This window comes from Vicugna pacos, chromosome 4 (genome assembly GCF_048564905.1).
Source record: "Vicugna pacos chromosome 4, VicPac4, whole genome shotgun sequence".
Classification (NCBI taxonomy): Eukaryota; Metazoa; Chordata; class Mammalia; order Artiodactyla; family Camelidae; genus Vicugna; species Vicugna pacos.
The window spans coordinates 41,119,769-41,146,150 of NC_132990.1; the positions used below are offsets into that span (position 1 = coordinate 41,119,769).

General features: G+C 39.3%; 1 protein-coding gene across 2 annotated transcripts in view; it reads right to left on the reverse strand.

Annotated features, from left to right (window-relative positions):
* The window catches only part of TRPM6 (transient receptor potential cation channel subfamily M member 6), a 121,637-nt gene that overhangs the window by 68,927 nt on the left and 26,328 nt on the right, over positions 1-26,382 (reverse strand). For both annotated transcript variants that reach the window (XM_072959600.1, XM_015243670.3), the window contains exons 6-13: positions 22,738-22,862; positions 13,236-13,407; positions 8,569-8,737; positions 7,189-7,312; positions 4,938-5,010; positions 4,718-4,818; positions 2,154-2,288; positions 993-1,046 (exon numbers count right to left, since the gene is read on the reverse strand). In XM_072959600.1, coding sequence (XP_072815701.1) covers positions 993-1,046; positions 2,154-2,288; positions 4,718-4,818; positions 4,938-5,010; positions 7,189-7,312; positions 8,569-8,737; positions 13,236-13,407; positions 22,738-22,862 — 953 coding nt within the window. The remainder of the gene's footprint in view (positions 1-992; positions 1,047-2,153; positions 2,289-4,717; positions 4,819-4,937; positions 5,011-7,188; positions 7,313-8,568; positions 8,738-13,235; positions 13,408-22,737; positions 22,863-26,382) is intronic.

Here is a 26,382-nt window from a genome sequence, read left to right on the forward strand (position 1 = left end):
TAGTTAACTAACGACTTTATTCCTTTTCCTTCAGGTTACTGTGATAGAATTAGAGTTTAAGGAAATAATCTAAGGAAAATCATTTTGCCCTGGCATAAACCAACACACACCAAATTTACATCAGCATGGATGCTTTTGCTTACAACTAATTTGCCAACTAAATGTCTTCCTCCTCAGTCCTTCCATTCTGGCTCTTCCACCAAGTCAATACACTCAGAAAGCCCCCATTCTCTCCATCAAGATACTAGACTTCAGAAAAATGAGGGGAAAGCTTTTTAAATGTACTGTGGATGGATTTCAATCATGATGACAAAAATAGACACTCCCAGTTTCCTGCAGATGTAAATAAAAGTGCTTGGTAATTAAAAGAGAAAGAAGGCACAAAGTATGTTAAAGTTGGCAAGTTTTGGTAACTAATAGGGGATCAGATTATTTTAAGTCTGACTTAACGTTCAGTGAGAATACCATGAGAAAAATAAAGCAAAGGTTTAGAGCATTGGGATCAATCCTGGCTCCCTAGAACAAGTCTTGGACTCACAACAGAAGAGAGAGCCCCCGAAGTATCGCTAAAAGCCAAAACAATCACAAAAACAATGGAAATCACGTATTAGTCCTTCAATAAAGACAACAGAACCAGGAAGTTTCTCAATTTTCAGCAGGTGTTAATATCATCATTGGCAATACTGTTATATCATGTTGAGCTGAAATTCTACTTGGAAGTTTCTACGTCTCCAATTCATGTTTTATAACAGAAAATAATGATTAGTCAGTGCAACTTACTTGGTGGGTCAAATCTTTTAAAACACAAAGTAAATTATGGGAAAAATGTGAGTGTAGCTTCGTGATGAAACTCTTCAGGCTCACAGGTAAAGAGGGTAGGTACTTCGCTATAAAATCCAAATCTACATTCTACAAAGCAAAACCTGGCAACATTCCACCACAAAGCTAAGACAATACAAGAAGAAGTTTGCACACCTTCATAATTAGATTACCTGTTTTACATCTCGGACAAGATGATGCAAGAGCATATTAGTTGGTCCTTGTTTCTGTAATAAAGAACAAGAGGAAGAATTTTAGTCACTTTTTAATTACCACATGCTAGGGAGAAAAAAAAACTAATACTGAAAATTTTCTTCAACGTCTTTAGTAATGAAGTCTAAGCCAAATTAATTCTAAGGAAGGTGTTTCTCAAGAGAAAATTTAATTAGATTGAAATATTTTCAATGCAAGATGTATACATCTAGGTAGTAAGGCCTTAATTAACTTTACGTGACAAGAAGAAGACATAAATTTTAACTAATCTATGACTATCCTTTCTCATATAAACCACACAATTATTGGGGGGGTGGGTATAGCTCATTGTAGAGCACATGCTTAGCATATATGAGATCCTGGGTTCAATCCCTAGTACTTGCATTAAAATCAATCACACAATTACATTCCGTCAACAAGTACTTATTGAACACTTGCTATGTTCATTCAAGCTTCTGAGGAACTCAACAAAGAATACAAGTATTTTCTTCATAGTTTTTACATTCTAATAGAAGGAGTGGGACTTAGATTAAAAAATTACCAACAATATGCTTAAAAAGAGTGGCAAATAATCTGTATCATAGGGGCAGATGACTGTGAACTGAAATAATCAAAAAGACAGGATTTGAGCAGGATTCTGAAGAAAGGGTAAGATCCAAAGGCAAAGAAGGACTTCTTAAGAAAAGTTCATAACTTGAGCAATTGGTGTTTTTACAATGAGCACGTCAGTCTAGTTTCAACAAAGGGTGTGCACAGGGAAGTTGAAGGAACACAATTTTAACAGTGACCTTAGGTTGAAATGCTTCTAATTACTCAATGAAAGCAATTTGTTCTTATTCACATCTTTGGTTTTAATTATGGTTTTACTACCCTCTTTCCTTAAATTGGTTTATACTTCTATTCTCTGTAATTAATTAAAATGGGAAAAGTAAAAATGACCATAGGATAAAACAGATTTGGTAAGGATGTTTCTTGTTTGATTGAAAAGTCTATCGCTCTATAAGCTATCTTTACAGAGGAATATTCAAGGAGACTTTAACATTCAAGATACAGCTTAAGCTAAGTCTTAAGCTAATTAATGAATAAATCTTATGGAGGTGATGAAATGTTCCAGTACTCACTGTATTATAGAGCTCTTCCAGTCTGGGGATGGTAAGAAAGCGATGGAGGTTCACTCCATATTCTATCAAGAGCTTTACAAAATCCACTCGATCCATCATTAAAGCATCTAACATTGCTTGTTCCAGGGAGCCAGGCTTCAGAGGGTAGAAATAAATAAGAGATAAAGAGACAATCAAGAAAGTAGAAATAACTAAAGAACTACATGTATTTGAACTCAAAAGTATAACAGAAAAAATAACCATAAAATACAATCTTACTAAGAAATGTTCAGGACCTTAGTGAAGAAATAACAAAAAATGTACTTGAAGGCATAAAAGACATCTTGAATAAATTTGTTCTTGGATCAGAAGATTGACTATGGTAAAGATCTCAACACTTCCCAAATTAATGTTCAGGTTTAATACAATTCTAATGAAAACCCAAGGTTTCTTAATTTTCTTTCTTTGTTTTTTCTTTGTAACCTTGCATGTTTCTATTTAAACTATACCTGCCTCCTGGGTATTGTGGCAAATTAAACATACTCATCTACTTTTCCTTCTACCCAAGCTCCATCAAAATTATAGTGAGGGGAATTTTTTTTTTAAAAAAATGAATCTACAAGAACAAGGAGGTTAACAGTGAAACATTTTAGAAATTGGAAAGCAGATGGTCAAGTGGTAATTGACTGAGCAGTCCCCAGAAAGCCAGAAAATGGAAGCTCCCCAGAAACTGAAATTGAAAAAAAAAAAAAAAATCAAGAACCCAACAAACCTACACCACAGAACTCAGGCAGCATAAGTTGCTGATGTCAGGACCTTCCCAGTCATCTTCCCCTATTAACTTTCAAAACAATAGTAGCAATGCTTCTACCTTACAGACAGGGGGCTGGAGGATTCTTTTCTTATATTATGAGTAATTCACGATAAAAAACATGAATGTGCTAACATCTCAGGACCCCTAAGAAATGACAGCCAGATCACCCTACTGTGAAGCCCAAATCTGCATACTCAGAATTTCTAATGAGCTTTCTTTCCTCCACTCTTAAACAAAGAGTACAGGACAAAAAGATCCAAAAAACATCAACTAGGAGGAATCAGACAATGCAGGAAGAAGAAAACTTCAAAAGAAATATGTTTAATAGCCTCAAAAATATAAAAGAAGATCCTATATTCAGGATGTTACTTTAAAAATGGAGAAAGAACAAAGTTGCCTTAGAAAGTAATAATATGTTACCAGAAACAAAAAGTTACATACAAGGCATGAAAAATTAAAGCTGAGGAAATTTACCAAAGAAAAGATATGGAAAACAAGAGGAAAAAGATAAGATTAGAGGAGCAGCCATAGGTCTAACATTTAAATGGTAAAATTCCTGAAAGAGAGCAGAGAAAACAGGGGAGGAAATTGCCCAGCCTAGAAACACACGATTGCCAAGTTGAAAGCAAGGACTCAGAGTGACAGATCTAAAGACTCACAAAAACACATATCATTGTGAAATCTCAGAACTCTGGAATAAGGAAAATTTTTTTTTAAACTTCCAGAGAAGAAAGAATGGTTGCAAACGAAGGATCAAAAAAAAAAAAAAAAAAGAAAAGTTTTTACTTTTTAACAGTACTGCTGGGTACTAGAAGCTAAGTATTCAAAATTTTCTAGGAGAATTAGTTCAGCCTTGAATTAAAATATATCCAAACATGTAAGTCCTCAAAACTTTTATCTCCCATATTTCTCAGGAAGTTACGGAAGGATGCACACTAACAAATAAAGGAGTAAACCAAGAAAAAGGAAGACAGGGGATACAGAAAACGGGTGCTCTAACACAGGAGAGAATTTCTAAGATGACGGATGATGGCCCAGCAGCGGGAAGTACAGGCAACCAGTCCAGACTGCAGCAGTGAGAACCACAGACAGAAATGTTGAGGCGTCTCTAAAATTAATCAGAAACAGCAATATGACATTATTTAGAAATATGGAGATTTATAAATGTCAGAACAGTTCAAAGATGTCAAAAGTATTTGGCTTCTGTGATTAGCAGGGCAGCGAACTACTGTCTTTTTGGTAGCTTTTTGGTACCATTTGACATTTTAAACAATGGGCACAAATTAGTTCGACCCAAAAGTAATAGACCTGTGGTAAGGTCACAGCCATAATTTTTAAAAATGAAATGTTCATCGTGATTAGCATTAGCACTGTGAGTAATCTTTCTTCTTCCTGCTTTTCTGTTTTCACTAATTTCTATTGTAAGCATGCATTACATTTTAATGCAAAAAAGAAAAAAAACTTTAAGTTTTAAATAGCAATATAAAAATCTGCCCACTCAAAAAGTAAATTTAAAAATCCTTCTATTTGTCTTTCCCTCAACTTCCTCTGTCAGCTTCAACAAGGCTGCAAAGCCCAAGGAAAAATATGTTTTCAGGGAGGCAAAGTAGATGAGAAAAATGTCTTAGCGATCCCTGAATCCCAGCATGAGAGATGCTACCCCCATACTCCTCCCCAAAGCAATCAATCTCTGCTCCTATTTTCTCTTTTGCCCCTCCCTAACAAACCAACACACAACATAGGCATTCAAATAGCTCCATTTTCATTATACCTTCCAATGCTGTCCATAAATGAGGATATGTTTCTTGGCAATGTCCATTCTGTCCCAAGCCATTGCCAGATTTAATTGTTCTGATGCTGATAAATTTGTGCCTGGGGTAAAAGAAAGGAATTACATATTCTGTTTAAAACGTCAACATAAACAGCACAAAATGCCGTGGAATGTGAAAGGAGGAAAGGAGGAAAAACTATAATTTTATTTGGACACTCACCCTTTAGCAGAGCTGTTAGGATAGCTAAATCAAGGTCCTGTGACTCCTCGGAATCAGCATCAAATATGGTAATCTATAGCAGTTGAAACATAGAAAGTCATATATGTGGGGAACTAGCAAAGAAATGCTTTCCAAAGTACTCACAAAATTCACTCTTGAGCCAATGAACTGAGGAAAACACTGTTCATTAATGTCAAAAATCACACAGCGTTTAAAAAAAATTTAACTAATAAGAGAGAAAACTTTCAAGTATGGTAAAGGAGAATTGTGCACATGCAGGAAAAAAAATGAAAAATTCTGAGGATCCTACAAGAAACATACGTGAAAGAACATTACTACATTAATTTAATATTCACATACTATAGTGAAAAGAAACTGTCAACTCCTCATGTAAAGAAAACCATTCCTCATTTTGAAGGGATACAAAATGAAATCCCTCTGTTCACCTAGCCTTAGAGACTAAAACTCCTATTTTTTAATGAAAAATGAATCCTCAAGGATTTGTCATAAAATAAATGAGGCAATTACAATGCACTCGGTGAGCGAGCAGAATGGACAGCACAGACAGCTTTCACAATGTCAAAGTGTCCAGTGCCTCCTGGCATGCGACTGATTTTTTTTTAAGACAAATAAGGACACTATTTATAATTATAAAAATTCTCCTGCTGTTAATGAGTGTACCTCAGTCTTTCCAGATGAAAATATGTAATATAGAAGAGGGGGCTGTTCAACAAATAAAGAGCCAAGATTGGCAAGTTCAAGCCCTCGATATGCCACTAACTTATCAGCTGTGAGAAAATCTCTTAAAGCCACTGCATCTCAAGTTCCTCACCCACAAGATGAGAGGAACTCATTAAATAATCTCTAAGGTCTCATAAAGATAGAAAAAACTATGATTCTCCAATTCACGCTAAGAGCCCCTCTACCTAACACCCCCTCCATATGCATGAATAAAATCAACCCTCAATTGTACAGGAATTGAGAACCTAATTTCGTGTAAACCCTTAGCTGCCTCCTCTAGTTCCCACTTTTTGTTTTGGAGGTGGGGGGGTGGTAATTAGGTTTATTTATTTATTTATTCTTAATGGAGGTACTGGGGGGTTGAACCTAGGACCTTGTTCGTGCTAAGCACATGCTCTACCACTGAGCTCTACCCTCACCCTCCCTCTTGATTACTATACCACTCCTTAGTTACTCTCCTTAATGACTGGAAGAAACAAAATATAAGGGTGATCTCTTTAACGTGTCCTCTTCTTAACTTACTGATTATTGTGGGGAATACAAAATGTAGTAGATCATGTACAAGATTTCAATTCTGTGTACAAGTTTCTGTTCTACCATGTCATAGTAGATTCTGGGCAAATCACTTACATTCTCCAGGCTTTAGCTTCATCATCTTTCTGAAACTGAAATACACCATCAGTGTCATCTTGAACTCATTCAACTCAACTCACTATTTCAAGTAAATAAATATCTTGAAAAAGTATATATTGAAAGCACACTGCTAATTGTAGACATGGTTGTTATTTTTGTTGTTTTTAGGTCAACTAAACTCCCAAAGTGTTTTTCACATCGGTTTAGCCATGCTTAGTCTAGACTAAACTTGCTCAATTGGTTTCTTGAGGCCAGGTGCTTTAATATCATCAAAATCTTGTATGATTTGGTCCAGCCTTCAAATCCTGGAAAGGTCACCGTGAATTATGACATTTGTGAATATTTACTGTAACTTTCAGCTTCATATCATCTAAGTCACTGATAAAAATTTTGATCAAAGTACCCTAAAACACTGAAACCTTTTCCTGAATCTATATTATGTTCATAGCCCATGGTTTGTGGCCTCTGTTCTCTGAGAGTATATTCTCACATTTCCACTGTCCAGTGCATCCCCCATGACCTCCTGCAGGATATACTGAGGACAGTGTGACACAGTCATCTAAGCCAGCAGATTTGAGTTTATTTAAGACATGGAGCTGCTCCTTTACCTTCTGAAAATATTTACATGTAATTTTCACTAAATTCAATCATTTTCCTGTAATACTGTTTTATTATCTTAGTGCTTTTCCCCAGGTACAGTCAGGAAGTTGAAGCATGGTGGGGGGAATGGGGAAAAGAAGCCAAGTTTACTAAACTAAAGGTCAAGTTCTGTAGAGTTATCCACGGTCAAGTTAGAAATGAAAAAAAAATCATAAAAATAAATATCACAATTGTCGAATATTAGCATTTTTTAAGTCAATTGAGTCATCATACTCACAGAATCCCTGTGCACCATACATGCCATTAGAATTTGAAAAAGGTGCTTGGACTGTTTAAGACTAAAGTTGAAGGTGTTCTGAATCATGCAGATGAGCTCCTCCTTCACCTGAGGACGCAGGGTCCTGGGAGAGAGAGAAAAACGGCCGTGACTTGACACAATGCAGAGAAGGGGACAAGCCAGAAACATCAGTACAAGTATAGCTTCCCTGCGTCAGTCCTGTCTGACTCAGAAGGCTTCTATGAACAGTTCTGCCAGGAGACGTGAGTGGGAAGCCAAGCCAAGCAAAGCAGTGGCACCAGGAGAAGGCGGAACTGAGAGTGAGAGAGGACTGGTGAGCCATGGTTCTGGGAAGAACGGGCTACGGGGCAGGGTTCTCCAGCTGATAGACTTCCAGGGAGCTGTGAATATCCAGAAATTAGAGAATCTGAAACTCTGAAAGGCTGAAGAACCACTCCTCTGGGTGACTTTAGGAAAGAGAGAGGTATAATTAGAATAGGAAGGGGGCAGAGGGTGGAAGCAGAGGCTGAGAGCTGAAAAGGGAAAGAAACTGTAGGGGAAGAGTGGTCAGAGAGCACATACAACACAAGCAATAAACAAATGTTTATTAAGTAAATTAGTGGGGTAGACATTTCAGTTCATAGGTACTGTATTTATTTACACAGCAGAAAGATCATGTTTTTGAAATGGAAAGAGTCACACTGGGTACAGGGATGGCTAGAGGAAAACTACCATCTTGTTTGAAAAGGGGAAAGAATTAAAGCCTCAAATAAGCACAACATATGCTACAAAAATGTCAGGATGGTGGTTTCCCTAATTTTGGCTATTTTTACTAATGGCAACTGAATTTGAAGGTGATCTGGGGCCACAACGGTCTCCTCCCTCCCTCCCCCGGGAAATGTTTTTCCCCTAAGCTCAGACAAGGCTCAAGGTCCGTGTCAGAAGCAAGCCATTCTTCAGCTAAGCAACTTGCATCACTGGAGGGCAATTTAGAGTTGCTTAACAAATACAAAACCACTGAAACATGAATTCCAATCTCAACCTCTCCATCCTCCAAGATATCCAGAGACTTCTAGTCTCTGTCCTCTAAGGATATCCAGCCCACATGGAAGCAGAGCTTAAAGAACTAAAATGGAAGAATAAAGAGCATAGTTTCAGAAATAAAGAGTCAATAAATACGCAAAGAAGATTATACTGTATAGCACAGGGAAATATATACAAGATCTTGTGGTAGCTCACAGAGAAAAAAAATGAGACAATGAATATATATATGTTCATGTATAACTGAAAAACCATGCTCTACACTGGAATTTGACACAACATTGTAAAATGACTATAACTCAATAAAAAATGTTAAAAAAAAAAAAGTCAACAACTCACCCTTCATCTGCCAGATGCTTGTGGGTGAAGGCCAGGAGGTCGGCAGCCCTGCCTGTGCCTTCATATACCACCACTGGGTCTTTGTCTTTCACAGTCTCCCACACCGAGAGGATGACATTTGGACCACCTTCTACCACCAGCCCCACGACGGGCACGCCTTGTCTTGAGCCTATTTCAGATGACAAACAACATCAGATTGTTACAAAGGAACCCCATCTCAGCCAATCAGCAATTCTCACTGCCAGACACAAGTCTTTCAATTACCACACATATTTGCTCCTTGCACCAGCCCCTCTCTCTTCTTTGACTCAGCCTTGCTCAGTTTACGACCAACCCAGAAACTTGGACTTTAAATAAAAATAGCAGAAATATAGTGAGAGCAACTTCTCCCAGTTGAAAAGGTGGCTAAAGGCTGACTATAGTCTTTAAGAAATGTTAATATTTCATTGTGGAAAATTTCAAACGTATCTAAAGGAAAACAGAATGATATAATAGATCCCAATGCATCCATCACTCATCTCCAAAAATGATCAAACTTTTGCCAATTCAAACAACTTTTAATGGTGGTTATTTCTAAGAATGAGATGGGATGGGTAACACTCAGAGATTTTATATTTCAATTTATTCCATTTTTCACTGTTTGACTTTCTTATCAGATTACATATTACTTCATTAAAGTAAGGAAGACAAAAAAAAGAAAGACCTGTAGTAATTCTTTTTTAAAAGATACTAAGTGAACAAAAGATACAGAATAATATGCCCACTACAATCCTATTTTAAAATTTTTTAAACCATATTATATATGGGTATCTATGTTATATATACATATGCACATATCTATATGTATAACGTTATATAAATGACCAGAAAATTCTGGAAGGATATATATTAAATTATTAATAGTGAAGAAAAGAGAGGATGATTTGGGGAAATGTTGAAAAGGGATTTTGACTGTTTATTCTATAGATTTCTTATTTCATTTAACTTTTACACCATATGTGTATTGCTATATTTAAACCAATTTTTTTTTCAAAAGGAGGAAAATTGGCAGGCAACACCACACTTGCACCTGAACAACAGATGACTTTACTCTGGGCCCTGTGTTCTATAGAGCCCTCCTCTGGGCATGCGCCTCCCGTCATGATGAGGAGTCTACAGGGTCAAGGTTCATGAGAAGACTGCCCCTTCTCCTACTTACGAGACAGCCCTGGATCCCAAAATTCTTGCTTCCAAGGCTGTTTGAACCTCTGCCCCAGGAACACACTTGTCAAAGCAAGAAACAACTTTGAGGAGTAGTGGAGAGGTGGCTAGAACTTGGACATAAGCCTGATGTGTCTAGGAAATGTGTATGTGGCCCGAACATCATAACATTGAGCCAAAGGTGGGAAGAGAAGCAGAGAGCGACCTGTGAGCCATGGGCCAAGGTGCTGGTTCTGCTTCACCTCCACATTCTGTCTCAGTCCTCCCCAAAATCCAGGACTTGACCTCAAACCCGGCCTTCAAAAAGGTGAAAGGATTGAACCTTATTGTCTTGTTACTTTCATTAGCTTGATTTAAAGTTTTTATACACTTAGACAAATAGGGTGTGGGCTTCCGTGTGTGCCTCTGTCCTGACTCCACGAATGTTAGGAGTGGGTCTGCCAACACACATCCAAATGCCCCATTCAGTCTATTTAACTGCTTTGACATTCTACTCGCTTTCCTTTTCCACATACCTCCACTTCCTTATTATGTTCTCCCTATCACTAAAAAGCAAACCCAAGATATATCTACTGATAGTCCTAGGGTTTTTTCAACAACATAGTCTTGTAAAATCTAAATGAAAGGTGAAAATGGTTTATTAAGGCATAAAAGTAATAGAAGAAAATTTAGATTACTATTTCATTAATTATAGAATTATTGAAGTGGATGGATAAAAACTTTTTCAAGAGAATCTCTTACATGCTATACAATGAAATACTATGCAGTCATTAAAGATGTGCTAAATTACGCCTGCTAATATGAAAATACATCCATGTTTACTAGAAGAAGAGGAGAAGCCAACAAAAGATATTATATGATCCCAGTGTTCATTTTTCAAAGCTGCTCTGTGTGTGTATGTAGAAAGTTTCTGAGAGCTTACAGATGAAAAAGTTAACAGTGGTCATTTTGATAGTGAGATTACAGAAAGCTATTGCTCCTTTCTCTTCTACGTCTTCTTCCTTTACCCTAATATGAGAGTATGTAACACTTTTATCATCAGAAAAAGAAATCAGAAAGGGTTTTTTGAGGAGAGGGGAAAAGGATTTAGTTTCTGTTAGGTACGTCTTTATTGAAGCAATGGCTAATTCCCACAAAAATAAATATTTTTGATAAATGTTTTCTACAAAAAAAGGATCTTACTGAAGCTAGTAATTCAATTTGTTAAAAAGGAAAAAAATTGTGATGCTTTTGCAGGCAAATCTCATCAAAGAGCTGCCTCTGCTCCTGGCTCCCAGGGTGGGCAGGAATTTGATGCTACACCTCAACATGAAAAGCTCCCAGAGTAGGCGTCTCAGGAAAGGGTGCTCTTCTCCATTGAGACTTGGATCGTGACCACATTCGGAGTCAGCTGACCCTATGCTCTCCATCCTCAGAGGCTTACAGCACACGAACTGACATTGGCCACATTTCAAATGGATAAACCCAGTGGTTTCTATAGCCATCTTATGGAGTCAGCCTTTTTTTTTTAAGTGCTCTCTACCAAAATTAAGGGTTTGCCAGGGACTCTGAGAAGACTGGCTAAAAAGAAAGGAAAGAAATCAAGAAAATATTTAATTATTTTCATTCCAAGTAAATCCCTTCATAAATAAGTCAGTGACACCTACAAACATGGCAGGAAGCCTCCCTAGTGGCACAGTATGAAGATCACCTGTGATGCGTAAGAATTTTGGATTTGTTAGGGACTTTCTTCATTTGTCTTTCCTTCCTTTCTTCCTTCCTCCCTCCCTTCTTTCTTTCATTCTTATGTGTGCATGTGTGTAGTTTATTGTTTTTCGCTGTTTTCCTGTCAGTTCTCCACAGAATAATAAATGTTACCAGTCCCACTGGAATTGACTCCACATTCTCTCTCCAAAGACAGCAAAACCTTCCAAATAAATCCTAAATTTCAAACCCTTTGAAAGTAGAAATAACACTTGCATTGGTGATATGCAAGCTCAGGGCTGTTTTCATTCATCCACAAATGGAGACTCAGCAGGAAATAGGAAAGACAGAGACTTGGGTCTCCCAGGGCACGCATTATAGTGCTGCACAGAATCCCTAAGCCCAGGTGGTGAGCTCAGGTCAACAGAAGCAACAGGACATCTGAGGTAACGGATATTTCAGAGTCCTACAGGGACGTCCCTGCAGCGATTCATCTTCAGGGCAGTCTCTGACCTGCCCTCCTCCTCCTGCTCTCTGTCGGTCTCCCTCCCCAGTAGCACCCCACCTCCTAAAGGTCCACATACCTGCTGCTTTCTTCTCATTCCTGATCTAAATGAGCCTCCAAACTTCATTCACACAAAGCTCTAAAGGACCGGCAACAATTCCCAGAGTCCCTGTCCCTACCTCCACCCCATCCAGGAGATGACCCCGTACCAAAGGAGGATAAAAGGAAAGAAAGAAACACATTTACTGAGGACATATTATGTACCAAATACTATTCTAGGCACACCTAACATACTTTCTCTCTTCTAATTATCACAACAAAAGGTAGAGGGAGACAGTTTCTTCTGTTTTGTACCAAGAAAACAGTTTGACAGATGTTAATTTCCTTGCCCAAGGTCCCCAGCAGTACATGATAGAGCTTTGACCATCTGACCTCACTACATTCTGCTGCTTCAGAGGATTCAGGCCCAAAACTCAAAGGATGTTTGGTTTTCCAGCCCAAAGTCAAAGGCTGAAGAGGACTGAGACTCCTGAAGGTCTTCCCACTTCCTGGCGCCTCTGCCTGAAGGGTGGGAGCGTTTTGTGGAAGATTTAACTTACCCAGAGGCAGGGGCCGCCTTCTGCTGCGTTGGATGCAGTCTCTGTTTCTCCAGGCAGAATCCAGCCCTCCTCCTCCCTTTAAGGATCCCCACCTCCCCACCCAAGAATGCTCACTGATTCTGGCCCTCCTCTCTCCTCTCCGCAGACACCACCAAAACGGCGGTCTCAGAGCAGCACTGCCAGCATGTCACAACATCAGTACCTTCAAAGGCCCCGATTTCTACAAATCCTGATTTCAACCCCTTCTCTGACTAGGGCCACCCCACTCATGTACGAAATGTCGTTTTCCCTGACTGTCAAGGTGCATACCTGCCCTCTTCTCGGGCTTGTCTCCTCACTGCTCTTCAGCCATCCCCATTCCCACAGCAATCCCTCCCTTCCTCTCTCCCTCTATCCACCCAACCCTGAGGACTCCTGGAGGCACTGCTAAAGTCTCCACTTGGACACCGAACCTCCCATGACTATGCTGTCCCCCCAGAGATTCCTGCCGCCCCTCTGACTGTCACCCACAACTCCACACCACCTGACACCCTGCCTTCTTCTTGCTGAGGGTTCACAGGTGTTAACTTAAGCCAGGGGCCAGCTCAGACCTCTCCACCCTGCACAGGTGGCAACGGAGCACTCTGCTCCATAGCAGACCCCCAGCCAGGCCCTGCTGGCTGAGCCCCCGGGATACTCACAGCTGTGGATTTTCTGCAAAGAGAGGTACTTTTCCAGGTTCCTCCTGAGCTTCATCTCATTGCCGTACTTGCCCACGGTGCCATCGTCGGACAGGATGAAGTGGGAGTGCATGCAGTTGAGCGTGGTCAGCTTGCTGAGGGGGTTGCCCAGAGTCTGGTACAGACACACCACCTATGAGACAGCCAGGGCAAGGCAGGGTCAGAGCCTGAGACCCCTCCCGGCTCAACTGCTCTGAGACCTGTCTACACATGACAGAGTTCCCGTTCAGGTCAAAAAGCACCACTTGCTACCGAAAGCAGTGCTTCTCAAGCTACCCACAGTGAAAAATCAACTGAGATTTCTTTTTCTATTTCTTATATTTTTATGGACAAATATGTAGGCTGATCATGCATGACAAGGATGCAGCGTGTACTACAGGAGACTCATGACACAAGTTCAACAAAACTCGCACACACCATGCTGAGCAACATAAGCCTACTGGCCATATGTGTGGACATCACAGAGCTGTCACATTGCTAAAAAAGATTCTACAAAAAATAAAAAGAAAGAAAGAAAGAAACCAACCAGAAAAGTCTGGTGCTCTTAACTGTATTAAAAATTCATTCACAGACGAAAAAGAAAATAAATAAGTAAATAAGTAAATAAGTAAATAAGTAAATAAATAAATAAAATTTAAAAGATTCTAAATATTTATTTTCAATTTCTGTATTTACCCTGTCTAAGATCATTAAAAAGCAATTCAAAGATCTGCATTGGTACACAGACTACATCACTATCCAGAAATTAAGTATTATTTTATACCTGTCAGAATGGCAGGGCATAAAAAAACCCAGAATACCCAAAGCTGTCAATGGTACAAGGAAATGGGCACCCTACATATGTGCCTACACATACACGGAAAAAAATTCTGGAATGATACACACCAAAATATTAAAAGTGATTATCTTTTCTTCAAACCTTTTGTAATACTTAAGATTTCCACCAAAAATATACATGACTCTTTATAAACAGACTTAGACAAGCCTATTCCCTTTAGGAAAAAATGGACAGATAGGATCAAAGCATCAATGACAGGAGTGAATAAAGCAGAGAGTAGTACCAGATGAGGGAAGAGAAGGGCAAATCATACATGTCCCTGGTTTTACCACATGCACGCCATTGCAGAAAGCTTGCTGTTGCAGTCCTCCCTCGGTATCTGCAGGGGAGTTGGTTCTAGGACCCCCGACAGATATCAAAATCTTCCAATGCTCAACTCCCTATTATAAAATGGCATAGTATTGAGTATTGAGGCCAAGATGGCGGAGTAGTAGGGCACTCGTAGCTCACCCTCTCCCACAGATACACCAAGACTCACATCCACGGACCCACTCAGCCAACCAGAGCACCTGCAGAACTCCAATAGAATCTCATTCTCTTCAAAAGATAAAGACGCCAAAAATCTGTTAGGAGAAAGGAAAAACAAGAAAGAAGAAAAGGCAAAACAGTGCGGGACTAGTCCCGCAGGGAGAGAGCAGCAAAGGAGGACTAGCGCTCCAGAGAGGCCAGTGGGACAGAGGGGGAGCCTCCGACGCTCAGATCTGTACGGAGCAGCCCTTGAACTACAGAACTAAGTTAAATGGGCACAGAGGGTCCCTGTGACACCCAGCCCCAGAAAAAAGCTGGCAGCTGGGGGCCGGGACAGGCTGCCTGAGCCAGGCAGAGGACTGGGGTGGCTGCACTGAGGCAGCCCTGGAGGACTGCAAGGGGCTGCGCAACGTGGATGAGTGGGTGCACAGGGCAGAACAATCTGGGCCCTCCATAAAACAGCAGGGCTGATTTGCCCTGGGGGGAAGGGTGCATATCCCCATCTCTGAAAACCCACAGAAGGTTTTCGGTGAGGAAAGGCGGGACTCAGGCGCAGCAGCCATATCCTCCGGCGCTTGGCACCCAGGTGGGGGGGGGGGGCGAATCCTGAATCTGCGCCTGAGGGCTCAGCAGTATCAAAGGCCAGACAGTGACTTGTTTGCAGCCCAAGTCAGATAGGAGCCTTCTGCCCTGGTGCCTCGCAAAGTTCACGCTGCCAGGACAAACAAGGAGCTGAGTTTGGGCACGGAGCGGGGGCACGGCTGTTCCGCTATCTTCCCGGGGCTGCCTGAGGAGGGCCAACCCCGGGCAGAGCGCCCGGTTGTGCAGAGCTGCAGAGCGACCAGCGCCAGAGGACGGCGGGTGGCCCCTTGCCCCAAGACGGAGCACGCAGCGGCACGGAGCGCGCAGCGGCACAGAGCCGCAGAGCGACTGGTGCCAGGAGACCGCGGGTGGCCCCTCGCCTTTCCGGCAGGAACACTCTGCTGGGAGGGGGCGCGATCTACTTGCCAACAGGCACTGGGAGCAGCACAGACCAGGGCGCCAACAGAGGGCCTCTGGAAACAGCAAGCTGAGTTCCCGAAACAGGGCAAAGACAGAAAGACTTCTCACTGAGAGCACACAGTCTCCAGGAGAACACCCCCTCCCTTTTTTTTAATTAATTAAATTAAAATAATTAATTAATTAATTAAAAAAATCTGTTTTTACCTGTTGTATTTTCTGTTACATTTTTACTTTTTGAACAATTATATATCCTCCCAGTTTTAATTCCTTTAAAATTTTTCTTTTAAAATAATATTATTATTATTTTAAAAAATCCACGTCATGTCATTTTTATTTCTCTGGGTTTTGATCTCCTGTTATTGATTATACACAGGTTTCAAAGATTTTTTTTTCCTTTTTTTCTCCTCTTTTAAAGGTTTTTAAGAGATGTCTCAATCTGCTTGCTATTCTGCTTCAACTTGCTCTTTAATTATTCATTATACACTGTTTTCAAACTTTTTCCCCTCCCCTTTTTGAAAATTCTCTCATCATATCTTTTTTTATCTGTTCCATTTTTTATTACCTTTCTAATTTCTACTTTCTAAACAATTATATATGCTAGTTTTAACTCCTTTTAAAATTTTTTCTTTCTAAACAATTGTATATGCTTCTAGTTTTAATTCCTATAAAATTTTTCTTTTAAAGTAGTTTTATTATTATTTTTTACAAAATCCACCTGATTCCATTTTCATTTCTTTTGGTTTTGATTTCCTGTTACTGATTATAAATAGGTTTCAAATATCATTTTTTGATCTTTTTCCCTTTTTTTAAGGGTTTTTAAAAAGATGTCTCAACTCGAATGCTAGTCTGATTCAAATTGCTCTTCTATAATTAATTATACACTGTTTTCAAACCTTCTTTCTCCCTTCTTTTAAAATTCTCTTTCTCTCTCTCCTTTTTTTTCTTTAAGTTTTATTCCTACATAGGCATTAGACAGATAAATAAACAAACTACTTTAAGGACCACAATAGATGACTGATACTCCATCAGCCACAGTGCCAGAGAGATGTGAGCAAGATGAAGCAGAGAAACCATTCCCAATTAAAAGAACAAGAGAAATCCCCTGAAAGAACGATCATTGAAATAGACATCGATAGTCTACTAGATCAAGATTTCAAAAAAGGAGTGATCAAAGTACTGAAGGAACTAAAAGAGATAGTGTTTAGAGATATAAAATATATCAAAAATGAAATTGAAGCTATAAAGAAGAGCTAAGTAGCATTGGTAAACTCATTGGCTGAGATGAAAAATGATCTAAAGGCTGTGCAAAGCAGACTAGATAATGCAGAGGAACGAATTAGTGATCTAGAAGACATGACAACAGAAAGCACCCAATCAGAACAACTGCAAGATAAACAAATAAAAACAAATGAAAGCAACATAAGGGACCTATGGGATAATATAAAGCGTGCCAATCTTCGCATAATAGGGGTCCCAGAAGGGGAAGAAAGATCAAAGGGGATTGAAAAGGTATTTGAAGAAATCATGACTGAAAACTCCCCAAAATTAAAGAAGGAATCAGATATCCAAGTACAGGAAGTTCAAAGGGTCCAAAACAGGAAGAACCCAAACAGACCCACACCAAGACATATTGTAATCAAGATGGCCAGAGTGAAGGATAAAGAAATGATCCTAAAGGCAGCAAGAGAAAAGCAAAGAATGAGTTACAAGGGAACCCCCATAAGGCGCTCAGCTGATTTCTCTACACAAACACTACAGGCCAGAAGGGAGTGGCAAAATATATTCAAAGTCCTGAATGAAAAAAAAGATGCAGTCTAGGATACTTTATCCAGCAAGGCTATCCTTTAAGATAGAAGGAGAGATAAAGAATTTCATAGACAAACAAAAACAAAAAGAGTTTAGCAACACTAAACCCATGCTAAAAGAAATATTGAAAGGTCTACTCTAAATAGAAAAGCAGCAGGATGCTACAGAAATGAGAAACTCATAACCGGAAAGGCGATAACTCATGAACTACAAATAAAATAAACATGAAATTGTAAAAGAAGACATCTAAATCATTAAGAGTGGGAGAGGGAAGCAAGAAAATATAGAGGGTTTTTCTTCTTTCTTTTTTAATTTTTTGTTTTCGATAGGAAGGGTTCAAGATATAGTGATGGGCTCATAGACTTACAGAAAAGGGTAACCACAAGCCAAAAACTTACAAAGGAGTCACAAAAACTAAATAAAATCCATGATAATACAAAGGAAAATTACCAAACCACAAAAGGAAGAAGAAAGGAACAAAGAGGAAATACCAAATCAACTGCAAATACAAGTTCAAAATGGCAATAAACACATCTATCATTAATTACTGTAAATGTAAATGGACTACATGCTCCAGTCAAAAGACATAGAGTGGCAGACTGGATAATAAAGCAAGAACCTTCAATATGCTGCATACAAGAGACCCACTTTAGGGAGAAGGACACATATAGATTGAGAGTGAAAGGATGGAGAAGGATATTCCATGCAAATGGAAAAGTCAAAAAAGCAGGTGTGGCAGTACTGATTTCAGACAAAATAAACTTTAAAACAAAGGCCATAAAGAAAGATATAGAAGGACATTTTATAATGATTAAAGGAGTGATACAAGATGAGGGTATTACACCTGTTAATAAATATGCACCCAATATAGGAGCACCTAAATACATAAAACAATTACTAACAGAGATAAAGGGGGATACTGATGGGAATACAATCATAGTCGGAGATTTTAACACATTAACATCACTAGACAGATCTTCTAGACAGAAAATAAACTAGGCAACAGAGAAATTAAATAATACAATAGAAAAACTAATTTGGTGGGTATTTTCAGAGCATTACACCCCCCAAAAACAGGATATACATTTTTTTCAAGTGCACATGGAACATTTTCTAGGATTGATCATGTACTTGGACACAAAAGAAACCTCAACAATTTTAAGAAGATAGAACTTATCTCAAGCATCTTTACTGACCACAATGCCATGAAACTAGAAATCAACAACAGAGAAACAAAAGAGGAAAAAAGGAAAGCATGGAGATTAAACAATATGTTATTGAAAAACAAATGGGTCAATGAGGAAATCAAAGCTGAAATTAAAAAATACCTTGAGACAAATGAAAATGAAAGCACAACCACACAAAATTTACGGGACACAGCAAAGGCAGTGCTAAGAGGGAAGTTTATAGCGATACAGGCCTTCCTCAAAAAAGAAGAACAATCTCAAACAATTTAACCCACCAACAAAAAGAACTAGAAAAAGAAGAACAAAAAACCCCAAAAGACAGCAGAAGGAAGGAAATTATAAAGATCAGGGAGGAAATAAATAAAATAGAGATTTAAAAAACCATAGAAAAAAATCAATCAAACTAAAAGCTGTTTTTTTGAAAAAGTAAATAAAATCGACAAACCTCTGGGCCAAATTCACAAAGAAAAAAGAGAGAGCACAATTAGCAAAATAAGAAAGGAAAATGGAGAAATTACAACAAATAAAATAGAAATACAGAATATTATACGAGAATATTATGAAAAACCATATGGAACCAAACTGGATAACCTAGAGGAGATGGACAAGTTTCTGGAAACATACTGTCCACCAAGACTGAATCAAGAAGAAACTGAACACTTGAACAAACTGATCACTAGAAATGAAATCTAAATAGCACTAAGAAACCTCCCTACAAATAAAAGTCCAGGACCAGATGGCTTCACCAGGGAATTCTACCAAACATACAAAGAAGAACTCATACCAGTCCTTCTCAAACTCTTCCAGAAGATCGAAAAGGATGGAATACTCCCAAACTCATTCTATGAAGCCACCATCACCCTGATACCAAAACCAGGCAAAGACATTACCAAAAAAGAGAATTATAGGCCAGTATCAGTGATGAACATAGATGCAAAAATCCTCACCAAAATACCAGCAAATAGAATCCAACAACACATAAAAAAGATTATACATCATGACCAAGTGGGGTTCATCCCAGGGACACAAGGGTGGTTCAACATATGCAGATCAATCAATGTAATACATCACATCAACAAGAGAAAGGACAAAAACCACATGATCATCTCAATCGATACAGAAAAAGCATTTGATAAAATTCAACACCCATTTATGATAAAAACTCTCACCAAAGTGGGTATAGAGGGAACATATCTCAACATCATAAAAGCTATATATGACAAACCTACAGCCAGCATAGTACTCAATGGTGAAAAACTCAAAAGCTTCCCACTAAAATCTGGGACAAGGTAAGGATGCTCACTATCACCATTCCTATTTAACATAGTCTTGGAAGTCCTGGCCACAGCAGTCAGGCAAGAGAGAGAAATAAACGGGACCGAAATTGGAAAAGAAGAGGTAAAAGTGTCACTATATGCCGATGACATGTTACTATATATAGAAAATCCTAAAAGGTCCACACAAAAACTACTAGAGCTGATTGAAGAATTCAGCAAGGTAGCAGGTTACAAGATTAACGTTCAAAAATCAGTTGCATTTCTTTACACTAATGATGAATCAACAGAAAAAGAAAGTAAAGAAACAATCCCCTTCAAAATAGCACCCAAAGTAATAAAATATCTGAGAATAAATCTAACCAAGGAGGTGAAAGAATTATACACAGAAAACTATAAACCACTGATGAAGGAAATTAAAGAAGACTTTAAAAAATGGAAAGATATCCCATGCTCTTGGATTGAAGAATCAATATTGTTAAAATGCCCACACTGCCCAAGGCAATCTACAGATTTAATGCAATCCCTATCAAATTACCCAGGACACATTTCACAGAACTAGAACAAATCATAATAAAATTTATACGGAACCATCAAAGACCTAGAATTGCCAAAGCATTACTGAAGAGAAAGAAAGAGGCTGGAGGAATAACTCTCCCAGACTTCAGACAATACTATAGAGCTACAGTCATCAAGATAGCATGGTATTGGTACAAAAACAGACATACAGACCAATGGAACAGAGTAGAGAGCCCAGAAATGAACCCACAAACTTTTGGTCAACTCATCTTTGACAAAGGAGGCAAGAATATACAATGGAATAAAGACAGTCTCTTCAGCAAATGGTGTTGGGAAAACTGGACAGCAGCATGTAAAGCAGTGAAGCTAGAACACTCCCTTACACTGTACACAAAAATAAACTCAAAATGGATCAAAGACTTAAACATAAGATGATACAATAAACCGCCTAGAAGAAAATATAGGCAAAGCATTATCTGACATACATCTAAAAAATGTTCTCCTAGGGCAGTCCGCCCAAGCAATAGAAATAAAAGCAAGAATAAACAAATGGGACCTAATGAAATTTACAAGCTTCTGCACAGCAAAGGAAACCATAAGTAAAACAAAAAGACAACCTACGGAATGCGAGAAAATTTTTGCAAATGAAACCACCAAAGGCTTGATCTCCAGAATATATAAGCAGCTCATATGACTTAATAAGAAAAAAAAAAACAACCCAGTCCAAAAATGGGCAGAAGACCTAAACAAGCAATCCTCCAAAGAAGACATACAAATGATCAATAGGCACATGAAAAAATGTTCAATATCACTAATCATCAGAGAAATGCAAATCAAAACTACAATGAGGTATCACCTCATACCAGTCAGAATGGCCATCATTCAAAAATCCACAAATGACAAATGCTGGAGAGGCTGTGGAGAAAGGGGAGCCCTTCTACACTGCTGGTGGGAATGCAGTTTGGTGCAGCCACTGGGGAAAACAGTATGGATATTCCTCAAAAGACTAGGAATAGACTTACCATAGGACCCAGGAATCCCACTCCTGGGCATATATCCAGAAGGAACCCTACTCCAAAATGACACCTGCACCCCAATGTTCATAGCAGCACTATTTACAAAAGCCAAGACATGGAAACAGCCTAAATGTCCATCAAGAGATGACTGGATAAAGAAAAAGCGGTATATTTATATGATGGAATACTACTCAGCCATAAAAACCGACAACATAACGCCATTTGCAGCAACATGGACGTTCCTGGAGAATGTCATTCTAAGTGAAGTAAGCCAGAAAGAGAAAGAAAAATATCATATGAGGTCGCTCATATTTTAGGAATCTAAAAATAAACAAACAAACAAAGCATAAATACAAAACAGAAATAGACTCATAGACATAGAATACAAACTTGTGGTTGCCAAGGGGGTGGAGGGTGGGAAGGGATAGACGGGATTTCAAAATTGTAGAACAGATCAACAAGATTATATTGTATAGCACAGGGAAATATACACAAGATCTAATGGTAGCTCACAAAGAAAAAAATGTGACAATGAATATATATATGTTCATGTATAACTGAAAAATTGTGCTCTACACTGGAATTTGACACAACATTGTAAAATGACTATAAATCAATAAAAAATGTTAAAAATTTTTTGAAAAAAATGGCATATTATTTACATATAACCTCTGGATATCCTCTCTTACACTTGAAATCATCTCAAGATTACTTATAATACCTAATACAACGTAAATGTTATACAGATAGTTGCCAGTGGGCAGCAAATTCAGGTTTCACTTTTGGGGACTTTCTGGAATTTTTTTCTCTGAATATTTTCAATTTGTGGTTGATTGAATCTGAGGATGCAGAAACCAGAACCCATGAGATACAGAGGGCTGACTGTACTCTGAGGAAGACAGGAGGCATTGAAGGGTTTTTCACAGAGGAGTAGCATGAGCTGATTTCAATTTCAGTGGAATCACTCCGGGTACTGTGTTGAGATTAGGCTGTAATAAGAGACATGGGTGAGAGTGGGGAAGGGTATCACAGTCACCCAGGTGCCAAAAATGGTGGCCTGGACCTGCTCAGGAAAAGTGGGGGTAATGAAAAGAGGTCAGATTCCAGACATATTTTTAAAGTGAAGCTAAAATAACTTACTGAAGGATCAGGTTTGAGGCAAGAGATCATCCCAGGATTAGTTTTGGACAAGACTGTCACTATCTAAAACAGGGTAAAGGAGGCAGTAGGAAGTCTGGCGTTGGTTTGAGGTATATTACATTCATGACATCTATCGGATATCCAGGTACAGTGCTAAGCTGGCAATCAGATACGTATTTATTTCCTTTTGTTGTGAAAGGATTGTCTACTTACGTCTCTTCCAATAAGATCTTTCCGGTTCTCAATGACACCCCAAGGAGGGATTCCAACTGTCCAGATTTTTCTAGAGGACTGGGAGGAATGGGCTTCCAGGGCATCCCCAACATGTTTGGACACACCTATGAACAACGGGTTTAGAAGTCAAACTTTAACTCACAAATCATGGCAAACACCACAGTTGTGCCGGAAAGAGACAAACAGACAAGTATATACAAAAAGCCATTATCAGGGAAAGTTGCAGGCACAGTGGAATTAATTTCTGATATCTACTCCCTCTTGACACCTCTTTCCTCTATCACTGACCTTTTTATCTGAACAATTCCCTTCTTCCTTTGGACAATTTCTACTTAAAACCTCAGTTCTTTCCCTATTCTTGCCTGACCAGAACATCCTCCAGGCCCACTCCTGACATCATAAATGTTCCAAGTATTTTTTTCTTTAGCCTCCTCTACTGCCCCAGCAAAACATCCTGAAGATTTGTCCCCTGCTTCATTGAGGCAAATTAGTTTAGCAGCTTTATATACACAAATATTCTAGAACTAATACATTAATGTTTGCCCTTCTGGGATGAATAGTAGTAGCAGTAGTAGTAGTAATAATAGCCAACATTTACTGCACTCTTACTACACACCAGGTGCTTTTTAAAGTGTTTAACATGCACTTACACTTTAGGTAGGATTTTTTTTAGTCTATTTTGTAGGCAAAAATTGAAGCACAAAGAAGTTAAATCATTTGCCCAAGGTTATAGAGTCAGTAGTTTGTAGAGTTTGGATTCCAATCCAGGATATCTGACTCTTCTTCTTTAAATAGACTTTACTTTTTAGAGCAGTTTGAGATTCGCAGCAAAATTGAGCCAAAGGTGCAGAGATTTCCTGTGTACCCTCTTCCCCACACACTCACAGCCTCTTCCACTATCAACATCCCTCACCAAAGTGGAATATTTGTTATAGCTGATGAACCTGCATTGACACATCATAATCACCCAAAGTCCACAGTCTACACTGGAGGTCACTCTTGGTGTTGTACATCCAGTGGGTTTGGACAAATGTATAATAACATACATCTTCTATTACAGCATCATACAGAATAGTTCCTGCCCTAGAAATCCCCTGTGCTCTGTCTATTCACCTCCCATCCCCCCAAGTCCCTGACAACCACTGATCTTTTTATTGTCTCCATAGTTTTGCCTTTTCCAGAATGTCATATAGTTGGAATTATGCAATATGTAGCCTCTTGAGATTGCCTTAATCTGTCTTTTAATCACAACACTACACTATACCACTTACTCTTTCTATGCATAGTCTGACTTTGTATGTGTCATTAGCACAGGAAAAAAAAAAAAGCCCTGCATATTGCATGCATCTGATGCATAGCCCCTAAATTATTTCCCTATCTCTGGCATCTTCCCCTCCTGCTTGTCTTTTGTACTTTTCCCAGAGTCACTGTCTAGAGTTGGGGTTCTGGACCACAGGCACACATCAATACCAATAGAGATGCAGCTTCCATAGGTCTGGCTTGGGTTACCAGCATGTGTTGGGGGTGGTGCTGGTCGTTTTTCAGCAGGCCACATGTGATCTTTACACATATTGTCTGCTGAGACTCTGCAAAGCCAGATCTGACCATATCATTCCCTATCCATTCTTCTATTCAGAATCCTTTGAAGGCTCCCTGCTACATAAAGAATAAAACCTCAGCCCAGTCAGCACGGCACCCAGTCTGGCTCCAGTCTCCCTTGCTGTCCCTGTCCTCTGCCACATGGCACATCCAGCCGGCAGCTTCATCACCTCTTCCTACACATGCCTTAATCTCCAGCTGTGTTCCTGGCCCTGAACTTCGACCTCTGCATAAAGTGCTTCTCCCCCACCTCCCTCAAGGTGAACACTGAGTGCTATATCCTTCACCAAGTCTTCTCAGGTGCCCTCAGTTGGAATTGGAATTTCTCTTCCTTTTCCTTTTACTCCAAAGATTTTCTTTGTATCTCAACTATGACCCATTCAGCATCAATTTTTAGTTTGTTGCTTACTGTCTGTTTGTCACAGTCACCCACCCATCACTAAACCCAGGGCCCATATCTTACTCATCTTTCATCCACAGCATCTATCCGAATGCTTTCTACACAGCAGATTCTTAAAGGCTTCTGGCATTCAATGTAAGTAAATGTCATCAATTCATGCCAAAATAATGTCCAACTACAGTTGAGAAGCATCTCAAGCCTGGGCTGGAGCTGGTAGGCAAAGTTTCTCAAATTTAAATGTACATAAGAATCACCTGGGGATGTTGTCAAAACGCAGACTCTGAGCCCACCAGTCTGGGGAGGGGCCTGAGATTGGCATTCCCAACAAGCTCCTAGGTAAGGCTGATGCTGCGGGTCCAGGGACCACTTCAGGCCCTAAGGAGCTGCGGTTGAATCAGGTCAGACCCCGACTATTATTTAAGGAAGCTCCAAGTATATCTCATTTCTCATTCCTTTTGTTCATGTGAAACTGTTTCAATAGTTTTCACACGATTTGTGTTTTCTAATTTGCCCTAACCTAAAGTGTTTAAAAAAAAACAAAACAAGCAATAAGTAAAATAAAGCATGTAACATGGTTAGTTATTCAAAGAAAAAACCTTGCCCAAGTTCACCTTTTTCTGAACTCTACAAAACTTCCCTATCCGCCCTCTTTTTTTTACTAGTCACAAAATAAGCACTACACATTGGACTTAGAACCCTGCAACATCCACTTTCTTCCAAGAATGTGAAACGGTAATTATCTCAATGAAATGCACAGGAGGGACTGCCAGGTTACCCACTAGTGACAAGCCAAATCCCTTGGTTCTATTTTTGCTCTCTTTTCTCCATCACTTGCTTCCTTCCTTCCTTCCTTCCTTTTCAGTCAAAAGAAGTTACTTGTTACATTGGTATGTGTTGCTCAGTTCCTAGACTCCAGTGTGGGCCCTGGCCTCGACCTCCCATCAGGCAGAAGGGCTAATGCACAGACTCATCCTAAACTAATCTGTAAGGCAAAACATAAACATGCTACAAGGGCTGTAGGCAATAAATGCTACAGAAATTCAGAAACAGAAGTGAGTTGAGATAGAGAATGCTCCCTGGGTGCGTTGACATCTAATGTAGATCTTAAAGGATGGGCAGAACTTAACAGGAAGCATTGACTAGGACATCCCAAATCAAAAGAGGGAGAAGTAAAGGGAAGATAGAAAGCCACGGGTGTGATATTGTGATTTATAATAAGAAATATATATTTGGTCTTGGTCCTGTTAGTGACATAGAGCTCCTTAGAACCTTGGAATTTCCTAAGTGGTGAGAGTGACAAAGGTGTCTTTTGTTATTTGGGGCTTTCTGATGGGGGCTGGTTGTCAGCAGAACCAACCAACCAGGTGATTAGAGGGTTGGAACTTCCAGACCTAACCCCAACCTCTGGAGAGGGGAGAGAGACTCGAGATTCAGTTCAGTTATCAATGACCAATGATTTAAACAATTGTGCCCAAGTAATGAGGTCTCCATAAAAACAAAAAAACAGGGTTTGGGGAAGCTTCCAAATGGGTGAACACGTGGAAATATGAAGAGGGCGTGGAAGTTCTGCCCCCGTTCTCACATACCTTGCCCTACACATCTCTTCTACCTAGCTGTTCCTGAGT